General features: G+C 43.4%; 1 protein-coding gene across 1 annotated transcript in view; it reads left to right on the top strand.

Moving 5' to 3' along the window:
• The first annotated feature begins 639 nt into the window (after nucleotides 1-639).
• Nucleotides 640-17,070, top strand: part of RTTN (rotatin) — a 246,053-nt gene continuing 229,622 nt past the window's right edge. The window contains exons 1-2 of the mRNA XM_075826473.1: nucleotides 640-752; nucleotides 6,944-7,013. Of these exons, the coding sequence (XP_075682588.1) occupies nucleotides 6,983-7,013 (31 nt within the window). The 5' untranslated portion in view covers nucleotides 640-752; nucleotides 6,944-6,982. The remainder of the gene's footprint in view (nucleotides 753-6,943; nucleotides 7,014-17,070) is intronic.

Genomic DNA, 17,070 nt, shown 5'->3' with positions numbered 1-17,070 from the left:
CTATTGCCTACAACTTCTGTATCTATTATACTTGCCTAGAAGCCACAAATAATTATTTCAATTTCATATGTATATTTTCTTAATTCTTTTTATCTTTATTATCTAGTAAAGTGTTCGTGATTTTATTTATATATATTATGTCCCTCTTTTGCTTTATACCATATCCATTCCCTTCACTCTCAAATATGTTAAAACTCAATAAACAGCGGAAAAAAAATTATATTATATTAGCATATATATAAATATATATATATATATATATATAATATTTATTATATCAAAATATACAATAAAAATGTGACATTTGCAGAAGGTTTTTTTGTGAAATTGTCAAGGACAGCTGACTAGTATAAAATCCATGTGAAGCATCCCCGAATAATGTGGCTGCAGTGTGAACAGACGTCACAGCTCCACTAGTAAAGTTACAAATCTCCCTCCTTTCTTCCCTCCACAGCAGCATGTATACATTGTCAAACCGTCAGACAGCTGCTTCCAGCCAATAACAGCGCTTCTCTGGTGGAAGCAGATGTAGCGGGGGCGCTGATTGGTCTCTGGTAAGAGATATGCCGATTAGCTATGAATGGATGGGTGGGCGGAGCTTAGAGCAGCCGGGAAGTGTAGTATTTTCATGTTAGTGTGAAGCTTCCTGTCATAGTGGTTGTTCGTTACACTGTGCCTGTGACTACCTGCAGTGTGCTGAGTGATGAGTGGCCCTGACTGGTGGCATACAGCTGTCATTGTTACTGTGTGAGGTAGGTGACGCTTTGTGTTCCATCAGATAATCAGTTTATGTATTAATGCACAACCATAACAGTGTACTATAAAGCCCAGCAAGTCTTCTTGCCACAGAATGTGTGTGTGTGGGGGTTGTAATATATTCTATTACATTGTATGGGGGTGATGTCACATATTTTAATCCGATGTTTATGTAGGTTCTACATCTAAAATCTTCAGCAATTTATAGCACAATACATGTAGATAAGGTTTTCAAAAAGTGGAAAATTCTCTGTGGAATTCTGGGCATTCCGTGGATTTTCAAATGCGCAAAATGTCAATTCTGTTGCAGATTTGTTGTAGTTTTTCCACTGCAGATTTCACGTTTGACAGCGCATAAGGTGAAATCCACAGCAAAATCTGCATTTAATTTGGCTGTGGATTTGTGGTGAAATCTGGGGCAAGGAAAGTCTATTACATGTGGACACGGAAACGGAATCCGCGCCCAAAAAAACGTCCGAAATTGCCTCCCATTGATGGGCAGTCATTAATTTTCCCGGGTGGCTTTTGGCATGTCCTTTCTTGCTGCAGTTTTCGCTTCTGACCTCCCATTGAATTAATGGGAGGCTGTAAAAACCTGCTTCACTCGCTTCTGAGCATTTTCCGTGGCGTTTTCTTGCTCACGGTCCTTGCATCAGCTTAGATGGCCGCAGGTGGAAAAAGCTGCGAAAACCATTAAAAAAAAAAAAAGCGCGGGCAGTTCAAAATTCCTGAAGGATTTCTGAGGCAGATTTTATTCTGCCAGCAAAAAACTCAATGAATCCACAGTGTTTCCGCAGCTAAATCTGCATGTGTTACAGGTAGGGAGGCACGATGCATCGAAACTTCGATACTGTTTCGATACTCTGCATCCCCAAATGGTTTAATACCGTTATTTCGTGTATTTCGATACTAAGCTGTGCGGCCGCACAGCTCAGTATAGTAACACATGAATGTATGAGAGCGGGGCTGCGGGTGTGTGATACAGTCATTGCCCCGCTCCTGAGTCCTGAGGAGTGCGAGCCGTCAGGATGATGCGGCCGGCGCTGCACTAATGAGCGGCGGCACTGAAGACCGATCATGGCGGGCACGCTGCAAAATACCCCCATGTTCTGTCTTCAGTGCCTGAACCGCCGCTCATTAGTGTAGCGCCGGCCGCATCTCCTCAGGCTGACCGCGCACGCACTTCCTGTCAGGAGCGGGGCAATGACTGTATTACACAGCCGCAGCCCCGCTCTATAACGGCGGAGATCAGAGAAACCCCTTATCTCCGCCGTTATTCTCCTGAATGTTGCGATCAAAGCTGACTGCAGCGTTCAAGAGGAAGTGAAATCCTACAATCCTACATTTAAAAGGGTGAAATCCGCAGTGAACATCCGGACAGAACGAGCATGCTGCAGATTTGAAATTCCTCAGCATGATTTAATTTTTGCATTGATAATGTTCTGCATCGTGTGGATGAGATTTGTTCGGATCTTGTTCACATGGCTGGTACTGTAATCCGCTGTGGATTTTGCGTGACATCCGCACAGAAATCTGTATCCTTATAGTTTGGTTCTTGGAGATAAATCAACTCGTCATGTCACTTATGTAAATGCAGTTACCAGAGATGCGTTGTGTTCTTTCTGTACCATTAGGCCCAGTTCAAACTAAGGTTTTTTGGCGCTGATTTTGATGCGGACGCTACATTCGAATCGGCGCCAAAAGTCATCCGAAACATTGAGACCTTGATTTCAAAAAGAGGCGGAGGTGTCCGTGTCATCAGGCCTGCTCTCTCCTTGCTGTAACCCCATGCCGATAATTGACAATAGCGCCTGTCCCCTACGTCCTCCAAATCTCGCTGCAAATCCCATGGAGGGTGGGATCCAATGAGATGGTGTCAGGTGATGTCGCGAGGCCATTAACCCAGCGTATGCGCAGTTTTACCGTGAGGCTACGGTAGACTTGTGTACACTATTCTGAGCATGCGCTGAATAGTATGCTGAATGGGCATGCACGGGATTTCATTTCTAGTAGACAGGGAGACACTCTTAGGGCAATAACGCAATATGAATGGGCCCTAAAGAGGTTTTCCCAGAATCATAAGTGATCACCTATCCACTGGATAGGTGATAGTTCTCTGATCACTGGAACCCCCACCATTCGTGAGAACAGGGTTCACTGTAAACCCCGCAGTGAGGAGGACATTGAATGGATCGGCATGCGGTCGCTGCTACATTCACGGTCTATGGGAATGACGGAAACAGCCGAGCGCTGTACTGGGCTGTTTCAGTTACCATAGACTTTGAATGGAGCGGTAGCACGCATGCTCGACTGCCGCTCCATTTAACGTCCTCCTCACTGCAGTCGAGCAGTAAGGAGGAATGTTGAGTTTGGGGCCCACGTTCTCACGATCAGTGGGCCTCCAGCGATCAGAAATCCTGTGGATAGAGGATTGTTTATGATTTTGGGAAGCACTCTGGCTTTCTTTTCCCATAACCTCCCATTTGAAAATATAATATTGTGTATTGACTTACCTGGGGCTGTATTTTATGGGACACTGCTCTGAGCTGAGCCGCCGTGGGTCACGTGATCTTCTTTCTGACGCCGTCTATCCTACAGGCTGTGAGAGCCTCCATGTGAGTAATAGACTCTCATTGAGAGACTGACCTATTTCTACAGTAGACCCCACGGCAGCCCACAATCGAGCGGCGTCCTATGAAATACATCACCAGAAAAGTCAATATACATAACTACATTACATTTTCACACCGGAGAGGAGGGGTCCTAAATGATGCGCTAGTTTTTTTTACTTTTTTCCTCTCCGCATTTCAGCAGACATAATTTTTTTCATTGATGTGGCTATATGAGACCTTGTTTTAAGTGAGAGAATTAATTTTTTTGTTGCTGGTACATATATATTACTGTGAAATTTCAATAATTTGCACACATTTTAATCTACGGATTATTAGGCCCCGTTCACACAGTTTCTTGGCACGATTTTTGACGAGGAAACTGCACTAAAAAACATCCGAAATCGCCTTTCAAGGCGGAGGTATTTTTTTTCCTGCCAACCAAAAAAAAACGCTCGTGGGAAAAAGAAGCGTCATGCCCTTTCTTCAGGCGTTTGTCTCTCAAATCCCATTAACATCAATGGGAGGCAGAGAAAGTGGCTTTCGCTGCGTTTTTTGACGCGGCGCTCAACCGCTGCGGCCAAGAAACGCTGCAGAGCGTGCAGGCAGGTCAAAATCTGCCTCAAAATTCCTGGACAAATTTTGAGACTGATTTTTCCTCCTGCGAAAAACTCTGTGTGAACAGGGCCTTGCAGTGGTTTGGATATATATATTTTTTTAATCATTTTTTTTTTAATAAACAGATTTTTATTGATCCAGTATACATCTAATCATTACATACAGCAATGAAACATTGCAAACAAAGCATTGGGATAAGGATCACATTTTTTACAGAAAAAAACAAAAAAGAAACATACAAACAAACAAAACTCCGGATCCAGACACAACAAATTGACCACATATTAGACTAAGGTAATCATAAGAGTATGTCGGAGTAAGTAGAGTCAGTCCATTGATCCCATAAGGAAGTACGAGCGTAGGACCCTTGAATAGAGGCTAAAGCGCGTTCCATAACACAATTATTGTTATCATATAAAATCACTTCACTCATACTAGGCACTTTTGTAGATTTCCAGTATTTTGCAATCAATATTTTTGCAGACCGCAATACATGAAAAAGTACGTTTCTGACACCCGGAGAGAAATCCACCAATCCCACATGCAGTAGGGCTATAGCAGGGGCGAGCTGAATGTCAACCCCTAAAAGAGATCGTAAGAAATGTTCTACTTGCTGCCAAAAGCTGGACAATACTGTACACTCCCAGAAAATATGGAGGATGGTACCCTTAGAAGTGAGGCACCTCCAGCACCTATCTGATGATGTTGGATATATTCGCGACAAACGACTAGGAGTGTAATACCACCTATACATTATTTTCCTAGACGCTTCCAAATGTGTAGCGCACTTAGAGAGAGAGAACAAGCTAGATTGAAAGTGGCTTCCCAATCCTGCGTACTTATAGGGATTCCCAGATCTCTCTCCCAATGCCCCAGACAAGGAAATTCCTCCCGAAGCAAACCCTCACATAATACCTTATAAATTTTTGATATCCCTTTGCATGTTTTATCCAGATTAGTGAATGACAATTCAAAAGGCGTTTCAGGGGAATCAATCAGAGGAGGCAATGTACTCAACAAGTGACGTATTCTGAGGGATTTATAGAAGTCCCTACGGGGTATGTTGTACTTCAGACATATATCATTAAATGCCAGTAGATGAGTTCGCTCCATAATGTCAGAAATACACTCAATGCCGGACAACAGCCAATTTTAGATATCAATATCAGGTATCAGAAGCGGAAGCAGTCGAAGAGGAAGATCAGAAAATCTCACCGGGATTATAGGGTGAATAACAGTCAATTTTTTCCAGACCTGGAGCCCTGCATCAATCGTTAAAGAAGATTTCGATATTTTAGCACCAGTAGACAATAGCCACATGCGCGCTTCTACAGAAGATCCATCAAGTAATTCCTTTTCCATAGAAATCCAATGTTTCATAGGAACTTTAGTCTTCCACATTCTGGCTTGATCCAAAATTGCTGCATAATAATAATGAGCCAAGTTCGGGAGACCCAAACCCCCTTTAATAATTGGCTGGTATAATACCTCCGCCGCTACTCTAGGGCGGGAGTTTTTCCATATATATTTATTCATTATACCTTGGAGTCTTTTAAGATAAGATACCGATAGCAGAATAGGTACATTTCTAAATAGATATAGTATTTTTGGGAGGATCATCATCTTAACCGCAGAGATTCTCCCTACCCATGATGCCTCATACTTTATGTACTTGGATAAGTCTGCTTCTATCGCAGATACCAATGGTATATAATTGTAATCATTTTTTAATATTTTTTTTTTTTTGGCCTGTTTTTATTGATGTCTATGGAAATTTTTATTTCTAACTATCCCAAATTGGCTCCTGGACTGGTCTAAGGGTATGTTCACACGCTTAACCAAAAACTTCTGAAAATACGAAGCTGTTTTCAAGGGAAAACAGCTCCTGATTTTCAGAAGTTTTTTAAGCCACTGGCATTTTTACTGCCGTTTTTGGAGCTGTTTTCAATAGTCTATGAAAAACGGCTCCAAAAACGTCCCAAGAAGTGACCTGCACTTCTTTTTCACGGCCGTTTTTTTACGCGGCCGTTTTACAAAACGGCTACGTATAAAACAGCCCGTCGGAACAGAACGCTGTTTTTCCCATTGCAATAAATGGGAAGATGTTTGGAGACGTTCTGCTTCCGATTTCTCGGCCGTTTACGGGCCGAAAAACGGCCGAAAATAAGCCGTGTGAACATGCCCTAAGGAGGCGTTCACACAGAGTTTTTTGAAACCGCGTCAAAAAATGGCCGAAAATGCCTCCCCATTGATTTCAAACTGAACTTTGAGGCAGATTTTCCTCCTGCAAAAAACTCAGGGTGAACTCACCCTAAGGCCTTATTCACACGAACGTGTGCATTTTGCGCGTTGCAGTTCCGTGTGTCATCAGTGTTTGCTGCGTGATGCCATCCTTATGACACGCGGTTTTGATGTTTAGAAAAATAAATGAGGGAAGTGCTTTTATTTTTTCCTTCATTTCTTTATCTACTGTTTCCGCGAATCACGCGCGACACACGGAAGTGCTTCCGTGTGCGGTCTGTGATTTTCACGCACACATTGACTTCAATGGGTGCGTGATGCGCAATAAACGCACACGTATAGGACATGCAGTGAGTTTCACGCTGCGGACACGCTGCGTGAAAAACACTGGCTGAATGGCCCCATTGAATTGCATAGGTCCGTGTGACGTCTGTTATTTTAACGCACGTAACACGGCCATGAAATACGCTGGTGTGAATAAGGCCTAATATGTATGGCCAGCTTTAATCTGAGAGGTTCTTTCTGCTCTGTCTTCTGCCTCAACATTATATTGCAATTCTATGCTGGGAACAAGGGTCAGATTATCAGACTTTCTGGAGTATTTACTGTATTTTTTCTTACATCCTTTCTTAATGCTACTGTAGCACTAGGTCATATCTATAATTGTGATATACGGCTTACATTCGGTTACAGTCATGATCTTTTTGTCTTTTTTACAGAACATATTACAGTGAAAATAGAAGATTTAATAACTCATCATGGATCTATCTTCACTGGTGAAGAAGCTTGGTAATATTTTATCTACAAGTATGCATGTTTATAGGGAAGTCGTAGTGAGCCCTCGGCCGATGATCTCATGTGTATGGCCAGTTTTCACACTCCCAGTCGACTGCGCTATTGCTTCTGTCAAGAACAACGGAACCCTGTCACAACGGTGACAGACGGAAACCATTAGCTAGGTTTCCGTCACCATTGATATCAATGGTGTGGGAAACGGAAGCTGAGGTTTCCGTTTGCCTTTCCGTTGAGGGGTTAACACGACCGAAACCTCAGATGGAAACCCCTCAACGTTGATGTGAACAGGCCCTGAGCTGTGCGGACCACAATTTCTTCTTTTGTGTTTACTATATATTTTTTGTGCAGAAAATACTCCTTTTGGTTATGTTGCTCGTGTTCTCATTTTGATCCTCCCTGTTAGGCTCTATTCACATTATGTTTGAGCCTTCCGTCAGAGGTATACATCACAACATTTCCCGACGTAGACCACTGTATAGTTGGACATAGAGTAGCATTGCAAAAAAAAGTATACATCACAGTATATGACTGTTTGCGGGATGCCTCTGTGTAGTATAGTGTAGTCTTTGGTGTGTCATGAATTCTTATTTGTTTTTCTAGGATCCTTATTTTAGGTCGGCAGATCTACAGTAATGTAAACAAACTACCCGCTGACCATGATTTTAATAATGTACAGTCTGCCTTATTTTCCATAATGCTTGAGCTATAAGAATGACCTCTCTTAGGCCTCATGCACACGAACGTAAAAACGCCCATAATTACGGGCCCATAGACTTCTATTGGCCACGGGTGCCTTCCCGTTTGCTTACGGAAAGGTGCTCGGGCCGTTGAAAAATATGGAACATGTCCTATTTCAGGCCGTAATTACGGCACGGGCAGGCCCATAGAAGTCTATGGGGCTCCCGTAATTATGGGTGGCTACGTGTCTGCACCCGTAATTACGGGAGCGTTGCTAGGCGACGTCAGGGGATAGTCACTGTCCAGGGTGCCTAAAGAGTTAACTGATCGGCAGTAACTCTTTCAGCACCCAGGACAGTGACTACCGCTGGAGTTAATAGTATTAAAAGTTAACTTACCTGCTTCTTCCTCCAGTCTGGCCTCCCGGGATAACGTTTCATCCCTTGTGACCGCTGCACCCAATCACAGGCTGCAGCGGTCACATGGACTGCCGCGTCATCCAGGGAGGTCGGACTGGATGTCAAAAGAGGGACGCGTCACCAAGACAACGGTATGTATGAACTTCTTTTTCTTTCAATGGCTGCGGAAACTCTGCCCGAAAGTGCTGTCCCTTCTCTCTTTCCAGCACTGATAGAGAGAAGGGGCTGCCGATTAGTGCAGAGAAAACGGGTCCGTAAATACGGGTGGTATACTGGTGACACCGGACCCGTATTGACTGGCACGAGTCTGTAAATACTGGTGGAATACGGATCGAATACGTGTGACAAAGGACCCGTATTTACGGGAGGAAAAAAATAAGTTCGTGTGCATGAGGCCTTACTCTGGATTACATATTAACCCCTTCCCGACATTTGCCGTATGGGTACGCCATGGAAAGCCATGACTTCCCGCAAATTGCCGTATCCATACGCCAAATGTTTGGCACTGGCTCAGAAGCTGAGCCGGTGTCATGATCGCCGGATCTCAGCGGTATCCAACAGCTGACATCCGGCTGTAAGGCCGGATTCACACGAGCGTGTGGGTTTTGCGCGCACAAAAGGTACTTAACAGCTCCGTGTGTCAGCCCCGTATGATGCGCGGCTGCGTGACTTTTGCGCAGCCGCCATCATTATGACGCTCCGTTTGGATGTTTGTAAACAGAAAAGCACGTGGTGCATTCCTGTCTTCATTCATAGTTTTACAGCTGTTGCGCGAATCACGTGCATCCCACGGAAGTGCTTCCGTGTGGTGTGCGTGATTTTCACGCACCCATTGACTTCAATGTGTGCTCGATGCGAGAAATACGCACAAAGAACGGACATGTCGTGAGTTTTTCACAGCGGACTCGCTGCGTAAAAATCACGCAACTATCTGCACGGCCCCATAGACTAGTATAGGTCCGTGCGACACGCGTGTACCACGTTCGTCTGAATAAGCCCTAATGGTGGGGACCGAAATTAGCTTTGATCCCTGCCATTAACCCCTTAAGTGTTGCTTTCAAACGTGATCGCTGCACTTAAGGTGCTTGCAGCTCATCGGAACCCCAGCAATGAAATTGCCGGGGTTCCGGTGGGTGCAATGGCAACTGGAGGCCTAATACTTGCCTCCCGGTCTGCCTAGCACGGAAGCCGGTCAGGACCCGCCCGGCGGCGGAGCCTGATCGGCTTCCGTAGCCGCCGGCAAGATGGCGCCGGCTCAGGAGCTGATCCGGCTTCATCAGAGGTGGAAGTCAACTGGAATGTTACAGCTGACATCCACCTATAACGACTGGAACCGGAGCTAGCTCCGATTCCTGCCATTAACCCCTTCGATGCAGCAATCGAAAGCGATCGCTGCATCTTAGTGGTTGCAAGGAGATCGCCAGCCCTGACAGGCAATCAGGACTGGCGACTGCTGCTATGGCAACAGGAGACAATGGCCTCCTGCTCTAGCATTGCGGAAGCCGATTAGGCCCCGCCAGGAGGCGAAGCCTAACCGGATTGATGTCAGTGAATAACTGACAGATTTAATACATTGCACTACGTAGGTAGTGCAATGTATTAGAAAAAAAACATCAGACGGTTGGACCTTCAAGTCCCCTAGTGGGACTTGAAAAAAAGTGTAAAAAAAATATAAAAAAAGTGAAAAAATAAAAGTTTGAAAACAATAAAAGTTTAAAGTAATAAAATAAAATACAATCGCCCTTTTTCTCTTATCAAGTCCTTTATTATTGAAAAAAAACAATAAACCATACATATTTGGTATCGCCGCGACCGCGACCGTAACGGCCTGAGGTATCAAAATATTCTATTATTTATTGCACGCAGTGAACAGCGTAATAAAAAAACCTCGTAAAAAAACTATACCAGAGTTTCTGTTTTTTGGTCACTTTGCCCTACAAATATTGGAATAAAAAGTGATCAAAAAGTGGCACGTATCCAAAAATGGTACCTATAAAATCTATAGCTTGTCTCCCAAAAAACAAGCCCTCATACAGCTCAGTCGATAAAAAAGTTATGGTTCTCACAACTTGGCGACAGAAAAAATACATTCCTTTTACAAAAGTAATTTTATTGTGCAAAAAGTTGTAAAACATAAAAAAGTTCCCTAAATTAGGTATCACTGGAATCGTACTGACCCGCAGAATAAAGTTAACATGTAATTTATAACGCGTGGCGAATGCTGTATAAAAAAAACTATGGCAGAATTGCGTTTTTTTTGTTTACCTGGCCTCCCAAAAAATAGGATAAAAGGTGATAAAAACGTCGCATGTACCCCAAAATGGTACCGATAATAACTACAGCTCGTCCCGCAAAAAAACAGCCCTCATGCCGCTACGTCTATGAAAAAATAAAATTCGTTATGGCTCCAATAAGTCAGGAAATAAAAAATATGCAGTTGTGCAGGTCCGAGGGGAACTTTTCTTCTGTTTCAAGAGGCGATTTATCAAGGGCCTAAAATTAGGGAACGAGGAAGGGGAGAGCCCAAACATATCTGCTGGAAGCGACGATGCCTGTATTATACCAGGACAACACTTCCCAGCAAAATTCCCCAAACTGCAAAGGCGCGGAGTGTGGATCAAAAGGGGGATAATAAAGGACGCCATATATCAGTGCGACACCGGCCTGTGCAGAAAGGATTGCTTCACAGCGTAACACACATCTATGGATCATTTTATTGTTTTTTACCCCATTATTATACCACCTGACTATGTCCCTGATATACTCTGCCCAGCTTACATGTACCGCCACATTATAAATGGAAACACCAGCAATGCTCCAAACAAAACTACTACCAAGCAAAATCCGCTCTCCAAAAGCCAAATGGCGCTCCCTCCGCTCTGAACCCTACAGTGTGCCCAAACAACAGTTTCCTTCCACATATATGGCATCGTCCTACCTGGGAGAACCCTTTTAACATTTTTTGGGGTGTGTTTCTCCAGTGGCATAAGCTGGGTATGACATATTTGCCACTGAAATGGCATATCTAGGGAAAAATAGACATTTTTAATTTGCACCATCCGCAGCGCATTCAATTATGGAAAAGACCTGTGGGGTGAAAATGATCATTACACCCCTTAATAAATGCCTTGAGGGGTGTAGTTTCCAAATGGGGTCACTTCTCAGGGGTTTCTTTTTATTATTTCACATCTGAGCCTCTGCAATTGTGAACCAATTCTTTGTAAATCGCCAAATTAGGCCTCAATTTTACATGGTACGCTTTCACTCCTGAGCCTGGTCGAATGTCCAGGCAAAAGATTAGGGCAACATGTAGGGTGTTTCTAAAACCGGGAAACACCGCATAATAATTAGAGAGCAGTCTAGTTATGATGGCACAAGCTGGGCACCACATATTGGCATATCTATGGAAAAAAATCCAATTTTCACTCTGCAACATCGAGTGCACACTAATTTCTACAAAACACCTGCAGTGTTAACATGCTTACTACACCACTAGGTAAATTCATTGAGGGGTGTAGTTTCCAAAATGGTGTCACTTCTGGGGGGTTTCCACTGTTTTGGTCTCACAGGCGCCCAGAAACCAATCCAGCAAAATCTGCACTGCTAATGGCGCTCCTTCTCTTCTGATCCTTGCCGTGTTCCCAAACAGCAGTTTATGACCACAAATGGGGTATTGCCGTACTCCAGAGAAGTTGCTTTACAAATGTTGGGGTTCTTTTTTTCCTTTATTTGTTGAGAAAATGAAAAATTTTGCTCTAAAGCTGCGTCTTATTGAAGAAAAAGGATTTTTTTTATTTTCACTGCCCAATTCTAATAAATTCTATGAAACATCTATGGGGGTCAAAATACTCACTACACACCTAGATAAACTCCTCAAGGGGTGTAGTTTCCTAAATGGAGTCACTTTTCCGGCGTTTTCATTGTTTTGTCCCCTCAGGGGCTTTGTAAATGCGACATGGCCTCCGCAAACCATTCCTGCTAAATGTAATCTCCAAAAGCCAAATAGTGCTCTTTCCCTTCTAAGCCCCGCCGTGTGTTCAAACAGCCGGTTATTACCACATGTGAGGTATTGTTTTTGTTGCAGTGCTTTTTCTACTTCAGTCCTTGTGGAAATTAGAAAAAATTAGCTAAACCTAAATTTTCTTTGAAGAAATGTAGATTTTTATTTTCAGTGCCTACTTCCAATAATTTATGCAAAAAACCTGTGGGGTCAAAACGCTCAATATACCCCTAGATCATTTCCTCAATGGGTCTAGTTTCCAAAATGGGGTCATTAGTGGGGGGTTTCAGCTGTTTTGTCTCCTCCGGGGCTTTGTAAATGTGACATGGCCTCCGCAAACCATTCCTGCTAAATGTGAACTCCAAGAGCCAAATGGCGCTCTTTTCCTTCTAAGCCGTGCCATGTGTCCAAACAGCCATTTATTACCACATGTGGGGTATTGTTTTACTCGGGAGAAATTGCTCTACAAATGTTGTGGTGCTTTTTCTACTTTAGTTCTTTTGGAAATGGAAAAAAAAATAGCTAAACCTACATTTTATTTGAAAACATGTAGATTTTCATTTTCATGGCCTAGTTACAAATTTTTTTTCAAAAAAACTGGCGGGTCAAAATGCTTGTTACACCCCTAAATAAATTCCGCGAGGGGTGTAGTTTCCCAAATGTGGTCACTTTTGGGGGATTTCCACTGTTTTGGCGCCGCAAGAGCCCTTCAAACCTGACATGGTGCCTAAAATATATTCTAATAAAAAGGAGGCCCAAAATCCTCTAGGTGCTCCTTTGCTGCTGAGGCCTGTGTTTCAGTCCATTACCACACTAGGACCACATTTGGGATATTTCCTAAAACTGCAGAATCTGGGCAATAAAATATTGAGTTGCATTTCTCTGTTAAAACCTTCTGTGGTTCAAATAAAATTGATTCAAAATGAATTTCTGGAAAAAAATAATGAACTTTGTAAATTTCACCTCTACTTTGCCTTAATTCCTGCGCAATGTCTAAAGGGTTAAGAAACTTTCTAAATGCTGTTTTGAATACTTTGAGGGGTGCAGTTTTTAAAATGGGGTAACTTATTGGGGGTTTCTAATATCTAAGGACCTCAAAGCCACTTCGGAACTGAACTGGCCCCTGTAAAAATAGCCTTTTGAAATTTTCTTGAAAATGTGAGAAATTGCTGCTAAAGTTCTAAGCCTTGTAATGTCCTAGAAAAATAAAAGGATGTTCAAAAAACGATGCCAAACTAAAGTAGACATATGGGGGATGTTAATTGGCAAAATTTTTGTGTGGTATAACTGTGAAAAATGCTAATTTTTGCAATTTTTCACTAAATTTTGGTGTTTTTCACAACTAAATCCTTAATGTATCGGGCAAATTTTGCCAGTAACATAAATTCCAATGTGTCATGAGAAAACAATCTCAGAATCGCTTGGATAGGTAAAAGCATTCCTAAGTTATTACCACATAAATTGAAACATGTCAGATTTGAAAAATGAGGCTCTGTCAGGAAGGTCAAAATGGCCAAAGAGGGAAGGGGTTAAAGCAAACGTTGAAAACATAAAAAAAATCAGAAAAAAGTGGCGGAAATTAAAAAAAAATTCTCTCTCCCCTGGAAATAATGAGTAAAATATAATCAATAATTTAAATGCACCCCAAAATTGTTCGAAGAAAAACCAGCCCATATAAAGCTACATCGACAAAAAGTTATGGCTTCTGTAATGCAGCGACATGAAGTGTGCTATTATTGTGCAAAAGTAGTAAAACATATCCATATTTGGTATCGCTGTAATCATACCGACCCATAGAATAATAATAATAATAATAATCTTTATATAGCGCCAACATATTACGCAGCACTTTACAATTTAGAGGGGACATGAAACAAACAATATCAGACATTATATAGTGACAAAGCGAATTTACAATTCAAACCTGGGGAGTGAGGACCCTGCTCGCAAGAGCTTACAATTTATGAGGAAGTAAAGGAGACACAAAGTGTAACAGTGTTTGTTCTGTACAATGGTCCGGCCATTTTTATACACATGCGGTGGTAACATAAAGCTGCATGAGCCGGTCACCAGCCAGTATCCGTGTATGACGGACATGAAGAGAAGGAGTGTGAGGGAATCTTATTCTGATGACTAATCTAAAAGGAGGGCCATGGAAAGGAGTCAGATTAGGGAATGTTATAGGCCTGTCTAAATAGATGTGTTTTCAGGGCACGTTTTAAGACTGTGGATATTGGGAATTAATCTGATTGTCTGGGGTAGCACATTCCAGAGGACGGGTGCAGCACGAGAGAAATCCTGGAGACGGTAGTGGGAGGTTCGGATTATGGAGGATTTTAATCTAAGGTCGTTGGCAGAACGTAGAGCCCGAGTAGGGTGGTAGACAGAGATGAGGGAGGAGATTTAAGGAGGTGCAGCACTTTGTGGGTGAGAGTAATAAGTTTGAATTTTATTCGGAAGGGGATGAGCAACCAGTGCAGTGACTGGCACAGATTAGAGGCGTTGGTGTAGCGGTTGGTCATAAAGATGAGCCTGGCTGCTGCATTGAGGATAGATTGGAGAGGGGAGAGTTTAGTGAGGGGAAGACCGACTAGTAATGAGTTACAGTAGTCAAGACAAGAGTGAATCAGAGCAACAATGAGAGTTTTAGCAGTTTCCTCCGTAAGAAAAGAGCGGATTCTGGAGATGTTTTTGAGGTGAAAATGACAGGAGCGTGAAAGTGATTGTATGTGAGGAGTAAAGGAAAGATCTGAGTCAAAAATAACCCCGAGACAGCGGGCGTGCTGCTTAGGAATGATGATAGTGCCACACACAGAGAGGGAGACATCAGGTTTAGGGAGGTTAGTAGATGGTGGGAACACAAGGAGCTCAGTTTTAGAAAGATTCAGTTTCAGATAGAGAGAGGACATGATGTTAGAGACAGCGGACAATCACTGGTGTTCTGTATTAGAGCAGGGGTGATGTCACGGGAAGAGGTATATAATTGGGTGTCATCAGCGTAGAGATGGTACTGGAAGCCAAATCTGCTGATGGTTTGTCCAATAGTAGCTGTGTAGAGAGAAAAGAGCAGCGGACCTAGGACTGATCCCTGAGGAACCCCGATATCAAGGGGAAGAGCAGAAGAAGTGGAACCAGCAAATGACACACTGAACAAGCGGTCAGAGAGATAGGAGGAAAACCAAGAGAGTGCCGCGTCCTGGAGGCCAATAGAGTGGAGCATGTTAAGTAGGAGTTTGTGGTCTACAGTGTCAAAGGCTGCAGAGAGATCCAAAAGAATCAGGAGAGAGGATTTACCGTCCGATTTAGCCGCCAAGAGATCATTTGAGACTTTAGTAAGGGCAGTTTCTGTGGAGTGTAGAGTGCGGAAACCAGATTGTAAGGTGTCAAGAATGGAGTTAGCAGAGAGATAGCGGATAAGGCGAGAGTAGACCAAGCGTTCCAAGAGTTTGGAGATCAAGGGCAGATTAGAGGCTGGTCGGTAGTTGGCAGCGCTGGATGGGTCAAGAGTTGGTTTTTTCAATAATGGGTTTATAATGGCATGTTTAAAAGCGGAGGGAAAGATACCAGAGGAAAGAGAGAGGTTAAATATTTTAGTCAGGTGACTAGTGACAGCTGGGGCGAGGGACTGGAGGAGGTGTGAGGGGACAGGATCACTAGGGCAGGTAGTAGGACGAGAAGAAGAGAGGAGCCTAGAGACTTCTTCTTCAGTTATTGGGTCAAATGCTGAGAGTGAAGAAGAGGGAGTGCGGGAGGGAAGGGGATCGATGTTACTAGGGGACTGGGAGAGAATATCATGCCGGATGTTGTCAATTTTAACTTTAAAATAATTGGCCAGGTCTTCAGCACTGAGATCTGTGATTGGCGTCTGCACTCTAGGACTAAGGAGGGAGTGAAAAGTATCAAAGAGGCGTTTTGGATTATTGGAGATGAGAGAAGTGAAGTAGACTTGTTTGGCGCGGTGAAGGGCAGAGTTGTAAGTTTTGAGCATAAATTTGTAATGGAGGAAATCTGCATCCAAATGCGATTTTCTCCACAGTCGTTCGGCACATCTCAAGCACCGCTGAAGAAAGCGGGATTGAGGCGTGTGCCAGGGTTGTCGTCGTCTTTGTCGGGTGGTACGGAGTGTAGGGGGGGGGCTGCTTCATCCAATGCATTTTTGAGAGTGTTATTGTAAAGTTTGGCAGCCAGATTGGGACAGGAGATGGAAGAGATAGGGGACAATGAGGACTGTAGACTGTCTATGAATTTCACAGTGTCAATGGCATGTAGATTTCTGTATGTCTGATACGTAGGGAGGACCTGAGGAGGCAGAGAATATTTGATAGTAAAGGAGAGAAGATTGTGGTCAGAGAGCGGGAGAGGAGAGTTAATAAAGTCAGAAACTGAGCAGAGCCGGAAGAAGACCAGGTCAAGTAAATGCCCGTCTTCATGTGTAGGAGAGTTAGTAAGTTGTGACAGACCTAGGGAGGAGGTTAAAGATAAAAACTGGGAGGCAGCTAGGGAGATTGTGTTATCAATGGGGATGTTGAAGTCACCCATGATGAGAATGGGTGTTTCAGAGGATAGAAATTGTGGAAGCCAGGCAGCAAAATGATCCAGGAATTGGCGGGGTGAGCCCGGGGGGCGGTAGACAACTGCCACTCGGAGGGAAAAAGGGTGAAAGAGTCTGAGGGTGTGGACTTCAAAAGAGGGAAATGTGAGTGAGGGGACCGGGGGAATGACCTGGAAAGTGCAGTGTCAGACAGGTGTAGCCATGTTTCTGTAAGAGCCAGGAGGTTGAGAGAGTTAGAAAGGAATAAGTCATGAATAAAGGTGAGCTTGTTGCACACGGACCGAGAGTTCCAGAGAGCACAGTTAAAAGAGACAGGAGAAGACATACAGGGAATGGTAAGAAGATTTGCAGGGTTTCTATGTGTGGCAGGTAAGTGGTTGAGCTTGGCAGAAGAAAAGGGAG

The sequence above is a fragment of the Rhinoderma darwinii genome, chromosome 5 (assembly GCF_050947455.1).
Source record: "Rhinoderma darwinii isolate aRhiDar2 chromosome 5, aRhiDar2.hap1, whole genome shotgun sequence".
In the NCBI taxonomy this organism is placed as follows: Eukaryota; Metazoa; Chordata; class Amphibia; order Anura; family Rhinodermatidae; genus Rhinoderma; species Rhinoderma darwinii.
The sequence above is the reverse complement of the archived record's forward strand: the minus strand, read 5'-3'. Positions and strand labels throughout refer to the sequence as shown.